General features: G+C 38.0%; 1 protein-coding gene across 3 annotated transcripts in view; it reads right to left on the bottom strand.

Annotated features, from left to right (window-relative positions):
* ARHGAP21 (Rho GTPase activating protein 21) overlaps positions 1-23,560 on the bottom strand; it is a 124,069-nt gene that overhangs the window by 34,582 nt on the left and 65,927 nt on the right. For all 3 annotated transcript variants that reach the window (XM_050708614.1, XM_035545220.2, XM_035545219.2), the window contains 3 exons: positions 18,713-18,805; positions 14,730-14,808; positions 8,873-8,927 (listed from right to left, as the gene is read on the bottom strand). In XM_050708614.1, the coding sequence (XP_050564571.1) occupies positions 8,873-8,927; positions 14,730-14,808; positions 18,713-18,805 (227 nt within the window). The remainder of the gene's footprint in view (positions 1-8,872; positions 8,928-14,729; positions 14,809-18,712; positions 18,806-23,560) is intronic.

Below are 23,560 nucleotides of genomic sequence, written 5' to 3'. Positions count from 1 at the left end.
TGCAACCATTTCTAGAAGAAAATTGCTCTTACAGTAAGAATTTAGTGTGCTTCCAGTTACTGGGTACAATTTCTCTCCCACCTTGCAATCTGCTTTTGTTTGCATCAAGCTTGCAAACTCCTAAGCCTAAGAATGGATTTCTTACTGTGAATTTGTATAGGCATAACCAGTTAAAACCCAAACATGCTAAAGTAACACATTCATGCCTTATGCAGAACAAATTATTTTAAGCAAATAAAACATTCCACGTGACATTAACCCCCCCAAAATTCAAGGGAAGGCTTTTGCTCACATTCATTATTTCCCACTTGATTTTATGCCATGTGATGTCAGAATAATGCCAGTCCCTGTACAAGGATTCTTCCTCCTAGCAACAACCATGGCAAATCCCTAGACTTTCAAGAGCCTGAGACAACCTTGTCCTATATCCACTAGTCCAAACCCATAAAAGCACGTAGGCATACATACACTCAACGATAAAAGGATGAATTAACAGACTCACTTCAACAGAATTCCTCGCAAACTTGGAGATAAGCATTTTGATGAATTAGACATCAATGCATCCAGCAGCTTGGAAGACTGAGCTTGGGGTGTTCTTCCTTCCTTCTGCAACAAGTTCTGCTTTACATTAAGGTTCTTTACTACTTCCTAAATTCTTTTCCGCAGTCCTAATTTACTCAGATTTAGCACAAACAGGAGCAGAACACCAGAAAAGGTTTTCAGCTGTCCGAAAATGAAACATTTTCCACTTATAACTTACTCTAGCAATGTCTGTAGTACAGCTCAAGTGGCTTCACTTCATTCTGACACGCAACACACACTACATTCAGGTAACATTTAAATCACAAACCAGAAAACCATACACTCTGTAAGAGACTTTCTTGTAAATATAGCCTAAACTAGGGTTAGGGGGTATGAAGAAAATCGTATTTTCTAACAGATACACTGTTAAAATAACAAAGTTTAAGTCTCTTCTCCTTTAGGTCAGTGTGTCTTCACACCACACCCCTCCAATTGCATTTGCTGCCAGAGCTTTAGTATTAACCTTCATGTGCATTAATGGCTGCGTCAGTACAAAATCTGAAAGTAAACAAACGCTGCTTATGCAAACATGGCTATTTATTACAAACCAACCAACCAGAAATATTTCAGTTTCCCAGTGAAATAGCCATGTTGCTCCACTAGGTCTGATGTAACTGGATGGTCTCAGGAAAAACAAGACAATTGGTAAAGTTGACTGAAGCCAGGCCTGTCGTCATCAGCAGCTTATGAAACTCTAGAATAAATTTCCTTACACAAGCCTTTTTTTTCCTCCTCTCTTATTTTTAACGCAGGTGCGTCACTGGCAATTTCATAGTAAGTACAAGGGCTTGAGAGCTGGCAAACTCCACAAAAACTTTGAGTATCAGAAACAACAAAGAAATGATCTCTTCTTTTCTGCCCAGATTTGCCAGTATACTGAAAAATTTCAAGTCACAAGGTTTGTACCTGACTAGAAATAAGAAGGGAAAAAACAGAAGGAAAAAAGATGTGCTTCATTTGTCCTTCAGGCACTCTGAATCATTCCCATCTAGATTTTTTTTGTCCCCCAACTACCCACAGCAAGGAAAATTTCTGTTCAAATTTGGATCGATTTTGAGCTATCAATACACATCTTCAGTGGTCCATAACTTTAATTCAAAGGAAAGATTAAGATGTTAATTAAAAGACAGGCAAGAAGGAACTAAATTAAGGAAGAGTACAAGATGTAGTTCTCCTCTCTCCCTGTCGCAAAAAGATACATACATAGTTATTAACAGCCCTCCTTTATTTTACTTTTAGCATTATTAATAGAATATCCAATGACATCTTGTGGTAAATGAAACTACAGAGGTCTTTCTGAAACTCTAGGGCAGATTTTAACAGATTCATAGACTAGTCAGACGTAATGGTGACAACTAGGAGTATAAGGCATCAATCCAGATTCACTTCTGCTACTTCTGGGGGGCACTTCCAATGAAGATTTTTTTTTCTTTTTAATTATTTGAAATGAAACTGTTGGAGATGGGCTGAAGGTTAGGAAAGATGGATTTCTGAGTAGGTAGCTGGAGAGGGAAATGCCAGAAAATGGAACAGGAAAAATCAGGGTTTGTTACATACAGTGCGTGTTGTTTTTCACTTACATAAATGTGTGTATACACACAAAAGAGAGACATTTACATACATTTACATATATGCACAACTATTTACATATTAAGAAGCACTAGTTATAACATCAGCAAGCCATACTAAAAATAATTTTCCAAATATACAGCTCCAATTTATACAATAGATCACATTAAAGATGCAATTTTAAAAGAGCAGTATTTTAAGTGCCTGACACTTGAAAATTCAGTGCCTTGTAAGCTACATCTTTCTCTACTTACACAAGGAACAATGAGCAACCACGCCAATTCCAACATGAACATACCTCAAAAAATTGGTTCAAAAATCCTATATGTTAAGGACACCCCAGCACAAAGCCTATAGACAAGAGCCATAACTAAGATAACTAAGGCTAAACTCTAACTGGGCCCAGCAATTTCAGGTTTCCCTCTATGGGGAGTACATTTACATTGGTCCTTTGTGTCACAAAGTTTTTGAATGACTGAAGAATGTCATAACTTGACCATTTTTTAGTATTAAATTTGTCATCCAGGAGGCTATAAACCAGCAATAATTCTATTAAATGAACTCAAGAAATGGAATTATTTGCAGTCCACCTAAATGTGTCATCCTGCCTGTATGAAATCAGTGGTACCAATGCATATGAGATGGATAATTTCTCTCAAAAAACAGCTGCCAATGCTACATAACTTTTTCATAGGGAGACCAACTAGAAATGCAGATTATAATACAACAGTAATCCTCCTCCTTGTGGTCTCAATATGGTTACACACCAGCTACAAGCTTTCTTTACACAAAACCTGTAGTGGCGAGACATGAAAGATTGCTATTTAAAAGATGTCTGATAACCGCAGACTGACATTAATTATGAAACAGCTGAAATCTACAGCAAGAGAGGAATTCTCTGTGGGCCTTTTGGCAATAGGGAAGTATCCCGGCCTACTTTGAAATTTGCAATTCTGGCACTGTTGCCCTTTACAGGTCTTTTCTTTAGAAGTAAAGGCTATCAGTATATCCATCCGAGCCCTCCTTCTGCCATCTCCTTTTGGCAAGCTAAGTGACAAACTGCATTTATTTTCCAGCTGTCCACATTCTGCTTGTGCTTGATAAAAAACACCTCTCCACTTTGTTTCCAAACTTCACTGTTTAAAAAGCATATTAACAGTTTCAGATTTTCATATAATAGAACAGAATGACAGCTTCCATAAAATTTTCCAGTGTCTCAACTGACATTGTTCCGCATGTGTTCAAAATGTGCACTTCTGTATCTATCACATAAAATGGAAACCGTTCAAAAAACTTCTTTCCAAAGAAAAAATTGGCATCACATAACTCAGCTCCAGTCCTAATTAATTCAGTTCTCTCAGCAGAAACGGAGAAATTTGTTCTGCAATCTACAAAACTAACAAACCACCATTTGTTACGGCTTCTGACCGTCACTTCCTATTGCTTTTCCCCCTCCTACGCCCTTTCATTCACAGCCTCCACCAACCCATCTCCTCTCTGCAAAGGCAGTCCTGGCCCCAACACCTCCACTCCTGATTTCCCTCTTCCATCCAACAGCACTCCCGGCTGCCCTACAAACTGTGCAGAAGGTCCCCAGTCATGACGCGCTCCTTGGCAGTAAGACAGGTGTTTGTACAACAGGCTGATTTAGTCAGGGACAGGACAAACAGAGCAGCTAATAGGAGCCTTCAGCCTTGTAAAAAAATGCTTCATCTCCCTAGCTGCTAATGACTAGGTTTCAACCCAATGTTCTGGTCAATGAGTCTAGCATCAACAGGGATATAAGCAGGAGAAAGAATAGGGAGTGACAGCTAAAAATATTACTGTGATTATTTTATTCCCTTAACAAACAAGTCTAAAATAAGGTATTTCTGAACGTTTTCATTGAGTCTCTGATACACCGTGCTGGGTTCTCATCCTCTATTTTATGTTCTTTGCTCAGTTCAGTGTTTTAACTAAGATGACACCCATGCCCGCCTGTAGCACAGCAGCCTGAGGATGTGCACACCATTAGAGGAGCCACAGACACCACTCAGACAGCACAGCTTATTTGAAGTAGCCACTGTAACAGTTCATGTGCCACGTTTTGGCAGGTAAGTAGTGACTATCCTATACAGTTCAGTAACTGAGTCATAGCTTCACAGGAAATATTGTAGAAATTCGAGTGGCTACACATCAAATGCTTAACAAAAAATGAATGGAAATGGGAAAAAATCTTTTATTTCAATGTAAATACCAAAAGACTACACACATATGAGATGTAAGATTGTATTACACCTTGATAGGCTTATAACTAAATGAAAATCCAGTATTGCCTCTTTACAAAAAAAAAAAAGCTGCATTGCCTCTGTGAAGTCCATTTCTTTAAAAAACTAGTTTTCTATCCCAAATCATTCTGAAGCTACATGTTACTGTCGAAATTTATGGGCTAAGAGATTAAAAGAGTTAATTTTACATGACTGACATGACAGGACAAGGTCTCAGATTAAAATACCTTACCTGTTACAAATATATTTAGTTACGAGCCCACTTGGGAAGAATCACCCTCTGGGATGTACACCAAGTTAAAATAAAGCTTTAGTAAATAAAATATGGAACTCCTATTTTATGTTCATAATCACTGTATTTAGATCTGTTTTTCATGTAATTGAAGTCCAAAAACTAGAAGCTATAGCTATGGTTTATCTTAAAAAGTTTCCTGACTCCTTTTCCACTGCTAATTAACACAAACTTACTTCCGAGCACTCTTTTTGCTTCTTCCCTTTTATCATACCTGCTATTTCTGCATTTCCATCATCTTTGTGACCTGTATTTTCAACCATTCTTTGTTTTGCCTACAAAGTTAAAGCATTTGCTCCCTCCTCTCACCTCTCCTTTCAGTGTCCTTATCGGTTCACCTGAGTTGCCCATGTACACTTACCTTAAATATTCATAAATACAAACAGAATTTAAAAGTTGGATGACCCAATATGAGTATTTTAGTAGATATCCTGAACACCACGGCTAGAACACCAGTGCTCCTCCTACTCTTTCCTTCAGTTTTGTCATTCCAGAGTAGCCTGAAAGCCTAAAGACACAGATCTGGAAGCTACGGATAACTAAGATGGTCCTCTTCATTAAGTTTGCAAAGGTAATCTGCCAAATTCAGCTGCAAGGTTAGACACCTGTGCTCAAATTCTGAAACTCTTCAAGCCGAAAGTAAAGCCGTGTGGAAATTCTTTTATATATAAATATATTTGTTTCTTTACACAGAATAAGCCGAATCACCCAAGTACCGATTGGAAGTGATTTCTGGAGATCATGCAGTTCAATCTACCATTCAAAGCTGAACTACCACCAACACCCTTGTCAGCCACTGCTTTGTCTAGCTGTCTCTCAAACTTCCACAGATGGCGATGCCATCTGCGCTGATTCCAGTGCTATACGACCCTTTCAGAAAAAAAAAAAAAAAAAGCATAAAGTGCTACTGTATCACACTTCCTGATGCCTAATTTGAACCTTCCAAGCGACTGCTTATGGCTGTCCTCTACTGTGAACAGTTTGTCTCCATCCTCTTGGCAATTGCTCTCTAATTGTGGACTGCTGTTACTTTACCCTTAAGCCACCTCTTTACCAGACTAAATCGGAGCTCCTGAACCTCTCCTTGTAGGCTGCGTGTTCCAGGACCCTGACCGTCCCTCTAGCTCTCTTCTGGACCTTCTCCAGTTCCTTCCCATCCTTCTCGAAGTATGCATAAAATTCCAGGTACAGCTTTGTCAGCGTGTCAGGTGGTGGAGTGTAACAGCTTCCTCTACCTGCTGGCTGAGCTGCACACAAGAACAATAGTGACTCACGGACCCTGGTGCCCACTGCAACCCCTGCCTTGTTTTCAGCAGGACTCTTATTCTGCCAGTTGCTTCCACAGTGACGCAGGGTGGTTGTTATGCCTGACTCGCAGAGTTTTCATGTTCCTCGTTTAATATCACGAGCTATCTGCTGCTCCAATTCTCAGGAATACCGAAGTCCATCCACACTGAGACTTCGTCATTCATCCTGTCAGCTACTCCCTTCTGCGTCATCCACACACCTGCTCCGTCACCAACCAGGTCATTGCTGAACAACACTGGCCCCAGCACAGACTGCTAGGGTAATCTTCTCATTACTACATATAAACTACTGTCAAGCCATTGATTCCCACTCTTACCCCACCTTGTAATCCATATAGTCACTCCATACCCTCTCTTAGCTCCCGAAAGAGCTAAGTATCATGCTTTTGATACCGTCTCTTACTAAAATCAAGGCAGAGGCAGGAAAAGACAAGACATTAGGTCTTTGTATCAGCTATCTGTTTAAGCTAAGTACTCTTAGCTAAGCACTCTTCCAGCCCCTCCTCTTCAGTCACTGGACCTACATTTTCCCTGAGACTCCCACAACTAGAATATTTGCAAAACGCTGTCTGGTTACCCTTTATAACCCCTGTTTGATTAAGCCCCTGCTGGTCTTTGTCCTCAGATATCTCCACAATGTTTTTACACTCCTCCTTTGTTCCTTCCTTCCTTTTCAGGTGTGCTCCCTTTTCTTCCCTTTAGTTCATAAGGAGCAATTTGTTTAGATAAGCAGTCTTCCACTGAAATTCCTGAATTTCCAACACAAGATGGCTCTTTCCTGGGCTTGTAAGTCTTATTTAGAAGTCCTTGAAATGCAAAAGAATTCCTAGGAAAATATGCATTTTAAATACATCACTGAATTTTAATTATTTCTTTTTCCATCTGGCAAATAATCCCTTACCGATATTCTAAAGCAAGAAAAATCCAATTCAAAATATAAGTATTCCACTTCAGGTTGGTTATTTTAAACTTATTAATAGTTTACGTGATCAAAATACAAAATTAAATGTTTCAAAGTGATCAAAAAAGATCATTTTAAGTAAAATGATCTCAAATTTGGGAAGGTGCTTGAAAAATGTAGTCGGCAAGCATAATTTTTTGCCATGGCCATATCCTTTCCACCAAACCCCGAAGTGACATTTCCAAGATCAGGTCAATGAATGAACGTGACTGACGCTGACTTCACTAATGACAGGATTTCACATGCAACTCCCCTCTAAGTAAGGAGTGCCACAGAGGGCAGTGACACCTGGACTGCAACACTTCACTGTTAATATTGATGAATGGATTTGAAGCCCCGTTTTCAGGAAATTCAATACCTCAACAGGTTCAGACATACACAGACGTTTCTGAAGACCAAATTCAAGGTTTATAAATAGTGACCTAAAGGCAGGAACAAGCAACTGTGCTCTTTATGTAGCTAACCCAGCAATAAGTCATTAACACACCAAGCAGACTGCTGAGTACTACAAAACCTACCACACCCAGCATCATTCCTGAATATAATGAAACTGTTTCATCCTTATTGTGCACGTAGACCTTTCTTTAGCTCCAACTACATTATCCGTTAGTGCAGTGTGTTTCTCTATTTTTACCTAATACCTGTATTTGTTATCAAGTTTGCAGTTATACCATCTGAAGATATTTACAGCAAAATTTATGACACCTGTCAAAACCAAAATTAAATTCCTGAACACACTGTACCAACCTATAGAATGTACTTCAGTGATGAGTGTGTTTTGATTCCTGTATTAATAAGGGTATTGTACTTTGCCATTTATCATTCATTCTGAACTTACACTGACAGAACGTTACCACTTATATAAGCTGTACTTCATTCAGGAATAAGAATTTGCTGAGTCAGTTTATATTTTGTTTAGACATACGATTCACAAAAAAGCTAACACGATGTTAATAAAAAAAAAAAAGATTAAAATAGAAAAATAACCCCCCCAAAAAGATATAATTTCTCAGATGAAAAGAAGAAATTGCTTTGTCACAGAGAGTGAAAGGAGTAACATTCTATGTTGTTACTCTGAAAACACACTGCATTTTAAGGGTGAGCGCTCAGCTTTGAGCAAATTTCTTCAACAAGTCTTTAATTAGAACAGTAAATTTTTAACTTCCAATGGCTGAAGATTAATTATCACATTCTGCAGAGGAATTACATGCATTTTTTATTTGACTGACGTTACAGTGGTGCATCATGTCTCTAAAGAATGCTGACTGTTATTTTAGATGTGATTAAATTTCTCCCTCTCTGTGATGTTGTAAAAGGGAGAAAATCATAGGATTCTGTTGTATGATGCCATTCGTTTCTATCACCTTTATCTTCAGATGTTGTACCTGTCACCACAGACTGACACCTTTTCCTCAGTAAAACACGCACTGAAATAGGGACGATGACTTCTAGAAATACTTTTAGTCATCATAACTTTTGACTGCATAGCAAACTGCAGCTATCAGAAGTCTTTTCTGATAGGCCTGAGCACGCTCAATGCTCAGTCTTGCAGAACAAAGACAACATCTGTCTCTTCATGGCTTTCCTCTAGCAGATGCTATGCAGAACTGACAGTCCTCGAGGCAGGCCCACTTTTATCCAAACAAATGCATCACAGCCAAAAGGAGCATAAATCTCTGTGTCATATCACAATCATGTATTGACACAACTTAAGAGCAGACCAACAGCAGTCAGAAGAAACTCATACAAGTTATAGAGGCAACACAAAGCAGCAGAACACTTTTGGAAAATGACAACTCCACCTCAAACTAATCCTCTTCTCACAGTCAGAAAAGGACACTAGAATAAAAAAACATAAACCACAATTCTTCATAAAAAAGCTTCATAAACATACCAACTGAAGGATGTCCTCATCTTTTGGCATAACACTAAGTTCCAATATGCTGTCACTGAAACAGAAAAGTAACACACCACATATCAACTTTTGTAATGTGAAATGTGAAAGTTTTTTTCCAAAGATGATACATTAACTTCCATGAGAGTCTTAGCAGAAAGAAAAGAATAGAAATCTGTTTTAATATACTAGCTTTACGGATAAGGCAATGTACTTTGACAATTTTATTTCATTATTTACTATTAAGATTCCCAAGATACATTCAATGTTTGGAGCTTCTCTGACAGAACAAGGTAACAAATCTTTAAACACAAGTAAAATTTCCCTCTGTCTTTCACTTAAAGTCTGTTAGCACTATTTAAAATTACTGGGAATATTCCAAAGTAACCAAATCAAACATATTTATCAAATTTGCAGATGTAATCTGGCTGACTGAATTTGTCAGTCTGAATTACTGAAACCAAAAGCAGCACGTTACTTGAAGCGATAAAGAGCCTGACATCTGTACAGGTCAACCAATATAATTCAAGTACATGCAAAATCAGGACATGGAATAGAAGATTCATTGGTTATGCAAAATCAAATATTGCAAAACAGTGAAATCCACAGCTAGTTCATATCAGAAAAAAAACTATTTTCACAAGCAAGTATATACTTGTAACAGTAATACAGAACAGCTGAATTCTTTTTCATTTCATCTGAGATAACGTAACACTGCTCACGTTCATTACATGTGAACTGGAACAGGTACAGAGAAGGGCTACGAAAGATTGCTTGTACAGCCTATTTTATCTAGACTTGCAAAACAGCAAATTAAGAGATTATACCTGTTATTTGGGAATCTCACAATTCAAAATATCACAAGAAGAAAGGATATTTAAAGAAACTGACCAATACCAACACAAGTACCAAAGAACAAAACCTAACTGGACAGATCAAACTAGAACTGAGCTTATCTGTACCAGGCAGTACAATTCACTGCTGAGAAACCACAGAAGTAGCACAGAGACCGGCCACCAATTCTGAGTACATAAAAAAGTCTATGAAAGGACCGAGAAAGATCTCCGTTTCTTCCTCCTGCAGAACGGAAAGTCTCGTCTCGAAGATGTAATGTGCAATTTATTATGCTTTCACATGTGAAAAACGTTTCTATTCTGTGGTTCCTTTTCCGTTTGTTACTGGCCACAGACGTAAGGCTGCATTCCAAAACTGCAGAGTAAGGGTGTTAGGTTTCACAATATTCCTAAACCATTATTAATCTTGGAAAAAAAACGTGTTCTCCAAACAGCATAGATTAATTTAGCTTTAAAGCCAAAAGTCATTAGTAACAGGTTTACGTTTTTCTTTCAAATCTATGCACAGCCAGGAAAAATAAGTTTTCAAAAATGTTTTTACAGTTTTTCAGAATATTGAATTTTAAGACATACAAAAATTATTTTATCCTTTTTGTGTATTTACAATGTATACAATATTTTGTATTTGTATTTACAACGTATACAATATATAATGTATACCCTGTATATTTACAAAACCATTTCCCATTTTGACTGAATGCATGAACAGCAAAACTACTGTCAAAGAATCATATAAAATAGTGTCCATCAGGAGGGACTTTTGCCTAAATTCTTCAGAATGGGTATTAAACTACTTACCAGCTGTAAAAAAATAAAAATATGAAAGAGATACCCTAGTTTGGGGCATTTCCAGTGAAGTATTCAAATTTCATTGCTACACATGGGTAGCACATGCATTTTTGTTTAGTCGTAATTCATATTAGGCAGCTTATGGTTTGATAAAAATCAATGCTTATTTGCAGGATAAACTTTGAAAATTAAAAACTGACATAGCATTGCCCATCTTCAGATACTTTATATATAAATGAAAGTTTCCCACTGATATTTCAACATAGAACACACTTCTTACAGAAGTATAGTGTGCTTTTTAAATACACATTTCCCTTTAAAAAAAAAAAATTTAAATCCATTTACACCATTTAACACCTTCTTTAGTAGCCATCCAAAAGAGGGAAGTGAGTCTATTCAGGAACAGCACTTTGTACATCATTCAAACAGCTATTCAATTATTCTACTCCTGTTTGCCTGCAGAACATTCTGGAGACAATTCGGATCTTCCTACTTTTTATTTTTCAGAGAGCTCTCAGAGTATTCTTCAATTCTGGTATCAAAGAAGGTGGTTAAGGAATACCTTTCAGGTATGGTACTATAACATGCATGTAAATTAGGAACTAGAAAGCATTAATAAAAACCATGAAAGAGAGGAAGTGGCAGCTTACACTAAAATATTAGTTACAGTATTATGAATTCTGAGAGATATCTATCATGCAAATGACTTTCATTACACAGAGTAAAATTTAAACTTCACTCAGAGGCACCAAACTAAAGCACTATGATGGGTTGTCATCGTTACAACGATTTTCTTGCATTATTTCACATACGTTTCTGAATAACCTCAGCACCTTCAAAAAGGGTTTGCAAAAAAAATGGAATAGACTTAATCATTCCAAATCCCTAAATTTCCAAAATCAAAATAACAAAAAAAAAGCAGTTGGGAAATCAGATTTTTATTTTTTTTAAACAAAAAACAATAAATAATTTATGGAGTTTACATTAGTAATCAGCACATCTCCAAGCTGATTATGTAAACAGATGAGAATAAATTCTTAATGGACCAAACTAACAACTAAATGTAAAGAGTAGGAAATGCAGATTTAAAAATAATCTTAGAACTAATCTTGCAGGAAATGGTTATTTCTGGAAACTCTTTTGAGGTGTGCCATTCATTATCCAGAGGAAATAATCAGTGTAAGCTTCAATTTATTATCTCCAACCAGAGGAAAATAGATAACGTCCTACACAGCTTGAAAATGAAACTTTTCCAAGAACAATACAAAACATGCTTGAATTATAGGCCATCAATTAGTCCTACTGGAAGTTATGGGGATCTTTCATCTAAACATCAAAAAGCATCCATTTGGATCTGGCATGAAGAAGGTGACCAAGTTCTGATGTCTGCAGCATTCTATGATGAGAACAAATATCTGCAACTGAACAATTTTCCAGAAATACAATGAGCTGCTATGGAAATGAAGCTGCTATGGAAATGAAGTAATCTAATTTTAAAAAAATAAAGTACAAACCAGTTTCATTGCTCAATAGCTGAACAATGTGGGGGGGGGGAACTCTCTCCCTTGAGAGGTTGCAGAGGATTAAGACGTTGTAACTTTACTTAAAACTGCTCTGAAGATGATCAGAAAAATTAGGAAGAACAGCATTTACAGTGGGCAATATATTTGAAAGGGCAATTTAAAATAATGAAAAATACAGTGATTAATACGTCTAGAAAATCATCACACATACATATGGAAAACGAAACTGTCTTTAGTCATGAACAAGAGATTTCAACTGACAACTTAGTCTTTCAAAAGGCTTTTCAGCAAGTCACTCGCACAAAGCCTACTAAAAAGACCACGAAGTGATGGATGAAAAATGAGCTAAAACACTAAACAGAGCAAGATCTATGTAACTGGGTAATTTTAAAATTAAAAGTTTAAATACATTCAGAAGTGAACTTATGCAAGACCAATCTATCAAGAATTGTTAAAATCAAGTGATGCAGATAAAAGCTTTGGTTCAACAAGTTCCTAAACAAGGTAGGTTCAGGACTAAACACGCTATACTTCCAGTGTTTTCATGCACTTCTCCCAAGAATCCATTTCTGGATACTGTTAGAGAGGATACTGACATAAAGAGACCATCAGTCTGATCCAGGATGCTGATGCTGATACAAGAATGGCATGCTAAAGCAAAATACATGCAACAGAAAGCAATTTCTCTTGCCATGAAATGGTAGGAGCAGCACATGAAACAAAATAATTGATGTGTAGAACAAACTGCTCTGAGTCGAAGAACGTTGTTTTCCAGCGAAGAATGAGAGAGTCCATTCATTAGTCATATGAGAAACTGTTACATAACAGACATCATCGCCTGTAAGCTACAAGGAAAATGCACCTAATTCCTTAGTCTGAGCTATCTTTCTACATCAGAATTTGTATTTACCTCTTCATCTTAAGAGATTCAGATGAAGATGTCATGATATTTACGTTTTCCGTAAAACAAAACAAAAGCAAACCACCACCAAGAACAAAAAAAAACACCACAACCCTCAGGGCTAGACATATTTGGCTGTGATCTGCTGTGACAGAATCACGGAATAGTTTGGGTTGGAGGGGAACCTTAAAGATCATCCAGCTCCAACCCCCTGCCATGGGCAGGGACACCTCCCACCAGACCAGGTTGCCCAAAGCCCCATCCAGCCTGGCCTTGAACATCTCCAGGGATGGGGCATCCACAGCTTCTCTGGGCAGCCTGAGCCTCACCATACTCAAAGGAAGTAATTCCTTCCTAATATCTAATCTACACTTACCCTCTTTTAGTTTAAAGACGTTACTCCTTGTCCCATCACTACACCTCCTGACAAAGAGTCTCCCACCAGCTTTCCTGTAGGCCCCCTTGAGGTACTGGAAGGCCTCTATGAGGTCTCCCCAGAGCCTTCTCTTCTCCAGGCTGAACAACCCCAGCTCTCTCAGCCTCTCTTCATAGGAAGAGAGCATGCTCCAGCTCTCTGATCATCCTTGTGGCCCTCCTCTGGACCTGCTCTAGCAGCCACTGGAAGATAGGATTGGTCTCTAATTTTTGGATGAAGGTAAGAGATTTCATTACGTGCCTAGCAGGTCCATCATTCAAAGTAAATAATTACATCCTGTGTCTTAGCTGTACACTATTGTACAACACGAGTGTTTGTACAACTACAAAATGAAAGAAGTGATACACAGTTAACTATCTCCAGTCTTTCTAAAGGTTACAAAGCAGACAGATTCCATCTTTCCAGCTCTTGCACAGGAAGTACTAATGACACAAAACACATTTCATTTTACCTCACTTATACCTTCTGCTACAGAGTTTTGCCATTTCAAAAAACATGTACCTGGAACTTGCAGATTTTGAGTGAAACCTTGAATAAGATCTGCATTAAAGCAGGAAGATGAGGATCTTATTTTTCCTCCTCCTTCCTGTGAGCATAACTAAGTATTAACACATGAAGATTCACTTAAATTAGAATGTGGTATGCAAGATTCATTTGGAAAACATTTTTCCATGCTGGTCATAATACATCTCTTTTCCACATAACATTCCTATACTGGAAGCTTGTTCCTATAGAAGAAAAACATTAAAAGTGGAGAAGAAAACAAGAAAACAGTAAAAGTGGAGACTGACCTGAGACATGAAAATGAGTTTCTGGACTTATGTACAGACATGATTTAACAAGCCCCTGTGAGTTCAAGAGCGGTAAATATTACTGTTTCTTCACTTTGTGCAAGGTTTGTAACTTGTAGCAATATAATGGAAAGATGCAGATGCTGCAGATGTTTTGCAGGTATGCACTGGCATAGATAGTATTTTTCTTTTACCAGATATGCTGACCTCTAGTTATCAGACCTCATAAACAAGGTAGATTTTTCTGATTTTCATTTTAAACAGAAAAATGTGTGTTTATGTGGCCCTTATCAGCCTATTTTAAGTTTATACAACCTTCCTCTATAGCACTCTGTGATTTGGTTACAGGGGACAAGGACTGACATAAACAGACTTTGGCACAATATAGCACACCCAATTTTAAGCCTTTTTCAGCATGCAGTATGTTTACAGAAACAAATACATAAAACAGCGTGTACTAGGGAAAATTTTAAAAATACGATTACTTTTTCAGAACCACCATAAGCAGTCATTTCCTGCTTAGTATAAAAAGTATGATACACAATTGAATACTAGAATCTTACCTGTTCTGTATCAAAGCAATGACTTGAGAATATGTCTTCCCAATAACACTTTCTCCATTGACTTTTATAATTCTGTCACCTGTAAAGGGAAAAATAACACCTTAAATCAACTTGTCTTGACTTTTTTTTCCTTGTTTTCATTTTGCACTTCTGTATCTCACAACAAGCAACATCAATACATTAAATTCAAGGTTAGTCCTCTTTAAAAATGAGAAAAGAAGAAAATGGAAGATGAGCAATAAAATTATACGTAAACATATATAGGACGTCAAATTCCTACACTTTTCACAGGACATCTTCAGATGAGGTATCTTATTAAAACTTCCAAGTAAGTCACCTAGATAATCATAGAAAGAAAACCACAAGCAGGCATAAGCTATATCAGCGGCTCACTTAAGCATCCCATCTTCAAAGTAAAGTTTTCCATGGGTGATACCATGTACCGAAAACTCCATCTAATTCTCAAGCAAGTCCTCAGCAGATATTTCATTCCAAACAAAACCAAATATTAACTCAGAACACTGACAAGGATATTAAAGGAAAACTGTACATTTCACACTTCTTTCCTCTGAGAAAAAAATAAATAATGTGCTCCAGGTTCTTCCTTCCTTAAAATAATATGGGTTGCTTCCAAGACATTACTGGTTCTTCAGTGCCTCACAGACAGCATAATGGGTTATTTCTTATCCATATAGATCAATCTTTAGACCTAATATCACTTTTATCAGATTTCTCCTAATAGTTTGTTGTACCTTCTTCATTCAGAGTTTCATTCTCACCATGAATTAAGTGGCACATATATCACCATGAAAACATGAAAAGGATTTTCACCTTGTGAGCTACTTTCAACTTTTGATGAAGAACTCATCCCATTACTTCAACAAAAAGAGCATTCATGTCATCTCTGATCAGAAGAACAGAAAAGTATTTGAATTTACTAATGAGGAGAAAATGGTCTCTAAAAGGATTACAGATGGGGGGACTATAGAAAGCTGCTGGAAGAAGTATTGAAAAAAGGATCCATGCAAAGTGAGCCAAAGGGAATGACTTTTTCCAGCACTGTTTTAGAAATTGAAAGCTTTTTGTGTGACCAAATCAAAGACAATGAAAAAGTAGTTAACTCTAAAGACTCAGCCTGACTCAGTGGCAATAATGCTCTAAACACGTTTCCTCTGTGAGGTTCCCTATACAGACCCCATGGAGTTTCAGACTTACCAACCCACATGGATCTGCTGACTGTTTTTGATTTGGTGATAACGTAACCATGCAACTAACTTGGTACAATATTTTCAACTTCATACAAGTTTGTGTGCTGGCTTTAAGCTGCTTATCACCCTTTTCTTCACCTGAAAGACCCCTCTCAGTTTTTTCTCTTCCTTTCTAAGCTACGAAAGGAACATTGGTGGCAACATTTAATGATTACTATCAGTCTTGCGGATTACTAGGTATCTGCAACATACGGTAATCCCCATCCCTGTGTTGTATACATACAGACACCCTAAGCAATTAGGCTGAAAAGCTCAATTTTCATTAAAATGAAGTTAATTTTGAAATATTTGACATTACACCAAAATACGTCCTTACAAAAAGCTGCAGGAGACAGAAATGTTATGGTTTGTACCAAAAAAATATTCTCTCTAAACCCTGTCCTATTAGGTCATATGGCAAGACTTCTTCAAATTGCATCAGATTCTTCCCTGGAACTTAAAACTGACTTTTTTTCCAGGCTGTTTTGGAACTTGCCCACAGATGTAGATCTTCACTCAGCATCCCCACTGAAAAATATAATTAAGAATACCTTGCAAGTAGGTCATATTAACTTACCTACTTTTGTGCAGTGTTTATTTTTCAAAGAACACAGCAATGAAATAAGGCTACTTGAAGCACGCACCCAATGAACCAGAACAGGAACCTGCCAAAAAGCCCTCAAGTGGGGCACACTGCAAAACTGGCTACTTGAAAGAAGTGGTGGCAGCCAACTCTGCAGAACACGATTTTGCTCCATTTCAGGGGAAGGCATAAAAGGAAAGGCTAGTAGTGCCTTTGCCTGTAGTGCAAAACAGGGTATAGAAGCATGAAGGCTTTTTCTCATATAATTTTTCTCATATCAATCCAGTGGTTCATTAAAAAACTTTGATCATAAGTGTTTAAACACACTTAAAACAGCTCCTTTTCTGTAGACGTTATAGTCCTTCATATTCTTGCTTATACATAAATCACAGCATAAAGACCAAGGTATTGGAAGCATGGATCTGCTTTGGCTGTCTGTACTTCCATACAAATAATTATCTAATACTTACATTTGGAACTCACAGATATGTTATTTTTAATGAAATGTATCTGATATTAAATATGGGAAATATGATCTTTCTAACTGTAGCCAAGATAAACTTAAAAGAGCATTAAAAAATACTCAAAAGGAGTTGTCTTACTTTTAAGTTATTGTACCCTCTTCCCTCAAATTTACAAGAGCACACCATGCTTTCTGGTGAGTAGCAGGCAGGTAAGCTCCTGAAACACAGCTTACTGATTCTGGGTAGTCAAGCTTGGGTTAAGATTGCCAGTATTACGTAGTAAAGGACCCTACAGCAATGAAATAAGAGCTGAAAAGCATAACTACCTAAACTAGTATTAGATTTTTCAAGCTTCTTCCTTCCATGATGTAACTATAAAAATAAAGCCAAGTTGCATAAAAAATAAATAGAATCAAAACACAGATAATTGTACAAAATAAATATACAGTGTCTGTATTAGAAGTTAAGCAATCTACCTTGCTGATCATTCCCTGAGTGCTTTATAATGTAATTTCAAGACAGAGATACAGTAATATTTCAACCTCAAGTTTTAAACAAGAAATAGTGGCATGACCTAATTAGATACAATGACTACCAGTGTTTCTAAAATATTCCAGTACATTAAAAATATTTTTTGCATGTATTTTTTGTTCTTCATTCTGGGCTCCTAAAATCTCTTCTATGCCTAAAGATAAAAATATTCTCTACAGATTTCATCTCTTTCAATTTGGCAAACACTGAACAGAGTAGAAATTAGCATGGCTCCTCTGTACAACTTCAACATATGCTGCATTTTATCAAGCCAAAACATTTCTTTATATAATAGCATTAAAATAATGCCAAAGTAACCCTCCTCTAAATAACCACTTACAGAAGAGTTAAAAAAGAAAAATACCATATGCTGTAAAATAGGATCTAGAATTGTTTTTAAATTGCAGATCATCCTAGAATGTTTTTATTTCTTTAGGAGGAAACATACAAAAATTATCCTATTACAGACAAATGCATGTATACAACTGTTTTCAAAAAAAAAAATCAACATCCCTCTAGGTCTACAAACTAGCTTCCTTTCACAGAATGTATGTTTTGCCATGTTTTTAAGAAAAATGTGTGTTTGTAGTGGTATCCATCTACATAACTTATTGTACTTTTATCGCTTCTAAGACATCCCCCTCTAACATAGGGCTTTTTTCCTTCAGCTCTTAAGTAAGGGTCTGACAAAGTACCTGGCATTTCACAAAAAACATACTGCCTGCTCCAGGAATTAGAGATTAAATTAAACAACTGAACAAAATTTAGTAAGAAAAGGCAGTCTTGAATTATTCTCATTTCACTTAAAAGAGACAAAATAGTTTAAAGGACAAAAACCTGTATGTTTTGAGGTTATTAATATGTAATAAAGCACAAGAAATAGCAGCTTACATGCGTCATTTTATTAATCATTTTATTATCTTACAACTATGAACAAGTATACGAGACTAGTAAGACTTTTACACCTTAAAAAGTATTACACAGCACCTCCTGAGAACACACAATGGTGCTTTTGAGGCAAAAAACACTTGATCACAATTCAAAAGATGAGTTTTGGAATTCTTAAAGAAGGTTTAATGGTAGACAAAATTATATGTAGAAGCTTAAAACGTATATGCATTTTTACACCATGTACACGAACATGCAGAAGAATGGTACCTGTGCAGAGTCCAGCTTCAAAAGCAGGTCCGCCCTCTTTAACTTGTTTAACAAATATGGTATCCATTGGCTCCAGTCTATTCCTTTGTTTTCCTGAGGAAAAAAAAAAAAAAAGTATTTCTTTAAGTCTTGAATTATACTGCATTACAATGTTTTCATTTTAAAGAATTATTTTGAAACGTTATCCAGCCATGTTCGTCAATACATGGAATACCAGAACCTAATTTGTGGGAAGGGAAGGAAGAGATACAACTTAGCGATGGCACTTGGTAGGTCAGGTTGATGATCTGTTAGACTTGAACTTGAAGGTCTTTTCCAACCTACATAATTCTATTTATGACTATACAGACAGCATTTCTTCTCACTATGCTAAAGATCTTTTAGGTGTCAGGGCAGACGGAGGGCGAAAACGCTCACAATTATGAACTTAAACTTGTGAATATGTTATGTTAAACGTTTGTTTTTGTTGTTGTTTTGTTTTGTTTCCTCCCCAGATTCATTTCATGATGTCTTTGCTGCTTTATCATCATGCTGATGCCTACACTGTTCAGTAAGAAATACTCCTTCCTCTTCTGGATTCCTATCTTGCTTAAGATAAAGCCAGGGTAAGAATTAGTAGTGCAAATTGAAAAATAAAACCTTAAAATTTTTCCCTAGAAGTGAGAACCATAAAACTGATTTATGGTCCTCAAGGAACTGAAACACTGATTTTCTAACCATATTTTTCAGATGCTCCAAGATTAAAGTTTTCTTGTAGATTTATCGAAATTCAAAAGGCAACATATACTTCAAATTAAATTATGTCTGCACATGAACTGTACACATCTATATATACACGATATAAACCTAAAGTTAGCCTGCAGTAGTTAGAAAGCCTGTATCTTCTCGCCTTCTCAGCATACAATTAATTTTTATGCTTCCAGGAACACAGGCACCTTGTGCTTTTACAGGCATTTACTAAGCAATTCTCAACTGAAGTAGCCATTGCTTCTGAATATCTGAATAAGATGTGGAGGAGAAAGGGAGGCAGAAGAACGCAGTTAAACAAATACAAATGAAAAGCCAGCACGGTTACACTGCAGACTAAAATACAGTGATGCTGTCCTGAGCTACCTCTGCATATAAACAGAGTAAGCCATCTCACAGCTCCTACGCAGCTTCGCTAGTTTAATTTTTCATGCCAGGAGCTGAAAAGAAACAAAAATAAAAATTTTCAAACTTTATTTCCAGTCTGCCAGCAGACTGCTGCAGAATAAACTAAGCTCAGGGCAAAGTGTAACCTGTCTCTCCTGACAGTTCTAATCTATGTAGTAAAGAACAGAGATGAGCGTTACAGAACCAGTGGTAGAACCTTGAATGTTACAGCCAGAGAAACACATACCATGCCCGTGCTAGCCATAAGCACCCTGGTCCCCCCCCAATTCCCTACACCTCTATACCACCACCGTTTGGAGGCTGTATGATGAGCAAGCCTGGGAGCTGATACAGACTAAAAATAAGCCGGGTCTGGGTGGATCGTGTTCAGGTTTCCCAGGAAGCCCTGGCATTAAGGAGAGGGCGGTGTAAGCTGCAGAAGAAGTAGGAAAAGCAATAGCAAATAAAGAGATTACTTAGAACTGGCACTGCTGATAAAAGAAACACTCCCTGAAACTACAGCTACAAGTTCTGACCACTTCAGTGACGTTTTGTTGATCAGACACAAACGGCACTGCTTTTGGCAGCACTGACACTACAGCTTAAATATTGCACCTGGTCATGTTTCCTAAGCCACATTCTCTTTCTCAGTTGTTGACGGAATATAAATGAGGTGTCCCCCTTATCACTTTTTTTGGCTTCATTTCCATATGGGGAAAGTTTATTATCTAAAGAATTTCAATAAACTGCACAAAACCTGGCTTCCCTCTGAATCTCATTCACAATTTTCAAGTACAAGTTTGAGCCCAATGCCTTCCTTTTGTCGCCCTCTCAGCGTCCTGTCATCTTACCAAAAACCAGTTCTAAATGGCCTTCTCAAAATAACTCTGAACGGGTGGAGAATAAACAAAAAGTTGACTTGATAAGATCAGCTAGCTATTACATACAACACAACTGAATTATAAATCAAAAAAACAGCTGGCAGCTCAGTCCCCAAATACTTTAAAATTTGATTAGCAGGACGCAGCTACAAGACATACAAAATGCTCTTTGTGAAGCAAAGCTAATATCTGTCATTATCAATCTGCTGATTTAAATAGACACTGAACACAAGGCAGGTCTCATCCTTTAAGAGGCAGGAACATTACAGCGAATTTAGACAAGCTCAAAGAATAATTTACCCCAGATACTATGAACAAAAGGTAGCTTCAGAGTGAACAGTTAAAATACAACCTTTTATAGGACCAAACACCCTTCCCAGTGTTGCCACGTCATGTGCTACTGAAGAGATACAATCCCAACGGTGACAATAAAAAGTAATGGAGCTCCCATGGCACACGTAATTTAAAACACTCAATACCTGACCCAACGCAGAATCACAGAATGGCTTGGGTTGAAAGAGACCTTAAAGCCCATCCAGTTCCAACCCCCTGCCATGGGCAGGGACACCTCCCACCAGACCAGGCTGCCCAAAGTCCCATCCAGCCTGGCCTTAAGCACCTCCAGGGATGGGGCATCCACAGCTTCTCTGGGCAGCCTAGGCCAGGGCCTCACCACACTCTGAGCAAAGAATTTATTCCTTATATGTAACCTGAATCTCCCGTTTTAGTTTAAAGCCATTACCCCTTGTCCCATCACTAAGAGTCCCTCCTCAGCTTTCCTGCATGCCCCCTTCAGGCACTGGCAGGCCGCTATAAGGTCTCCCCAGAGCCTTCTCTTCTCCAGGCTGAACAACCCCAACTCCCTCAGCCTGTCTTTGTAGGAGAGGTGCTTCAGCCCTCTGATCATCCTTGTGGCCCTCCTCTGAACCTGCCCTAACAGGTACAAATCTTTCTTGTGCTGGAGGCCCCAGAGCTGAACACAGAACTCCAGGTGAGATCTCACAAGAGCAATCACTTCCCTTGACCTACTGGTCACTCTTATTTTGATGCAGCCCAGGATCCAGTTGGCTTTCTGGGCTATGTCCTTCTCCCTGGAGCTGTTCTCAATCCAGTCATCGCCCAGCCTGTATTCACATCTGGGATTGCCCCAGCCCAGGTTCAGCACCTCGCACTTGAACTTGTTGAACCTCATTAGGTTCACATAGGCCCACTTCTCAAGCTCGTCCAAGTCCCTTTGTACGGCATCCGTTCCTTCTGTGGTATCACCTGCACCACTCAGCTTGGACAGACCCCTGAGGGACCCCACTTATCACCAGCCTCCACCCGGACACAGAGCCACTGACCACCACTCTTTGGGCATGGCCTTTAAGCCAACCCTTTATCCACTCAATGGACCACGCTTCAAATCTGATTTAGAGATCAGGGTGTCATGTGTGACCATGTCAAAGGCCTTACAGAAATCCAGGTGGATGACATCTGTTGGTATTCCCTTGACTGATGCAGTCACTCCATCAGCTTTTCAAATGTGATGGAGAGAGGCTTGGTAACTACATCAACCAGTTCCATCGGGACCCTAGGATGCATGCCATCATGGCCCATAGTCTTGTAACTACTATATTTCATCAGGTGGTCTCAGACCTGTTCTTCCCTTACAGTGAGAGGGACTTTGCTTCCTCAGCCTCTGCCTAGAGGTTCAAGGACTTGAGAAGTCCTCAAGAACTTCTTGAGGGAAGCCTGACTGCCAGTGAAGACCAAGGCAAAGAAGTTGTTGAGTACCTCAGCCTTTTCCATGTCTTGTTACCAGTTCTCCCTTCTCATTTATCAGAGGGGGAATACTCCCCTTGACCTTTTTTTTCTGACCTGCCTTCCCTAGGCAGGTCAGGGCTAGTGATCTACTGCTCATTTGCTTAGCGCTCAAATGCTACTTCATAGCTTGTGCTTGCCCGAATACACAAAGTGACAGGTCAAGCACCTAGATTATTCCCATTCAATATTAGACAGAAGACCTTTAATACAGGTACCACTTCTGAGCTGGAGAAAAAATTGAACCCATTTATGAAGACCAGAGACTGAAGGTTTCCCTGAACGTATGATTTCTGACTAACCTGCTGGCAGAACACCAGCAGCTACACAAAGAAGTTCTTCAACACTACAGGCAGTCACTGGGGGTTTTCACAACTGTTTTACAGACCAACTTGCAAAGCTGATAACATTGTAAGCATAGTTCTTTGTCCTACATGCAGAAGGAGGTTATGTTGAACACATTATCCTTCCCAGAAAAATGTACGGGCACCTTAAAGATTAAGATCAAATCTGGGGGGAAAAAAATAGGCTAACAGGTTTACCATGTTGTTTACATTTGCAGGTTCATTTTACAGGTCAGTAATATCCATATACAAGTAAAGGCAAGAAGAAAACCTTGGACTCCAAAGCTCTGGAGATGAATACACGCTCTGCATTTCTCCTTTAGTCGTTCACATACTTGGATACAACCCAAAACTTCTTTCCTTCAGTAAGCACACAAATGAACTTCCTTCAATGTGTAGTCTCAAAGCATATGCTTGTATTTTAAGCTTGAAATTCAAGCAAAGCTAAAAAAAAAATGTTTTCTGACAGTAGCAGCTAATGATAGTTTCTTCAGACCAGCTTAAGGGAAATAAATCTTGTAGATGTGCACCACAGTCATCACAGTACTAAATTTCAAGTAAAACTGGTAATCTAACAATCTATCTCAGGTCTCAAGACTTAACACTTCCATTTAACAAATTGATTTTTAAAAAAGGAATTGATCCTAGCAGGAAATATTACAGCTGTAATATTTAAATAAGGCAGC

This window comes from Cygnus atratus, chromosome 2 (genome assembly GCF_013377495.2).
Source record: "Cygnus atratus isolate AKBS03 ecotype Queensland, Australia chromosome 2, CAtr_DNAZoo_HiC_assembly, whole genome shotgun sequence".
In the NCBI taxonomy this organism is placed as follows: domain Eukaryota; kingdom Metazoa; phylum Chordata; class Aves; order Anseriformes; family Anatidae; genus Cygnus; species Cygnus atratus.
This window is presented reverse-complemented; position numbering and strand designations above follow the sequence as displayed.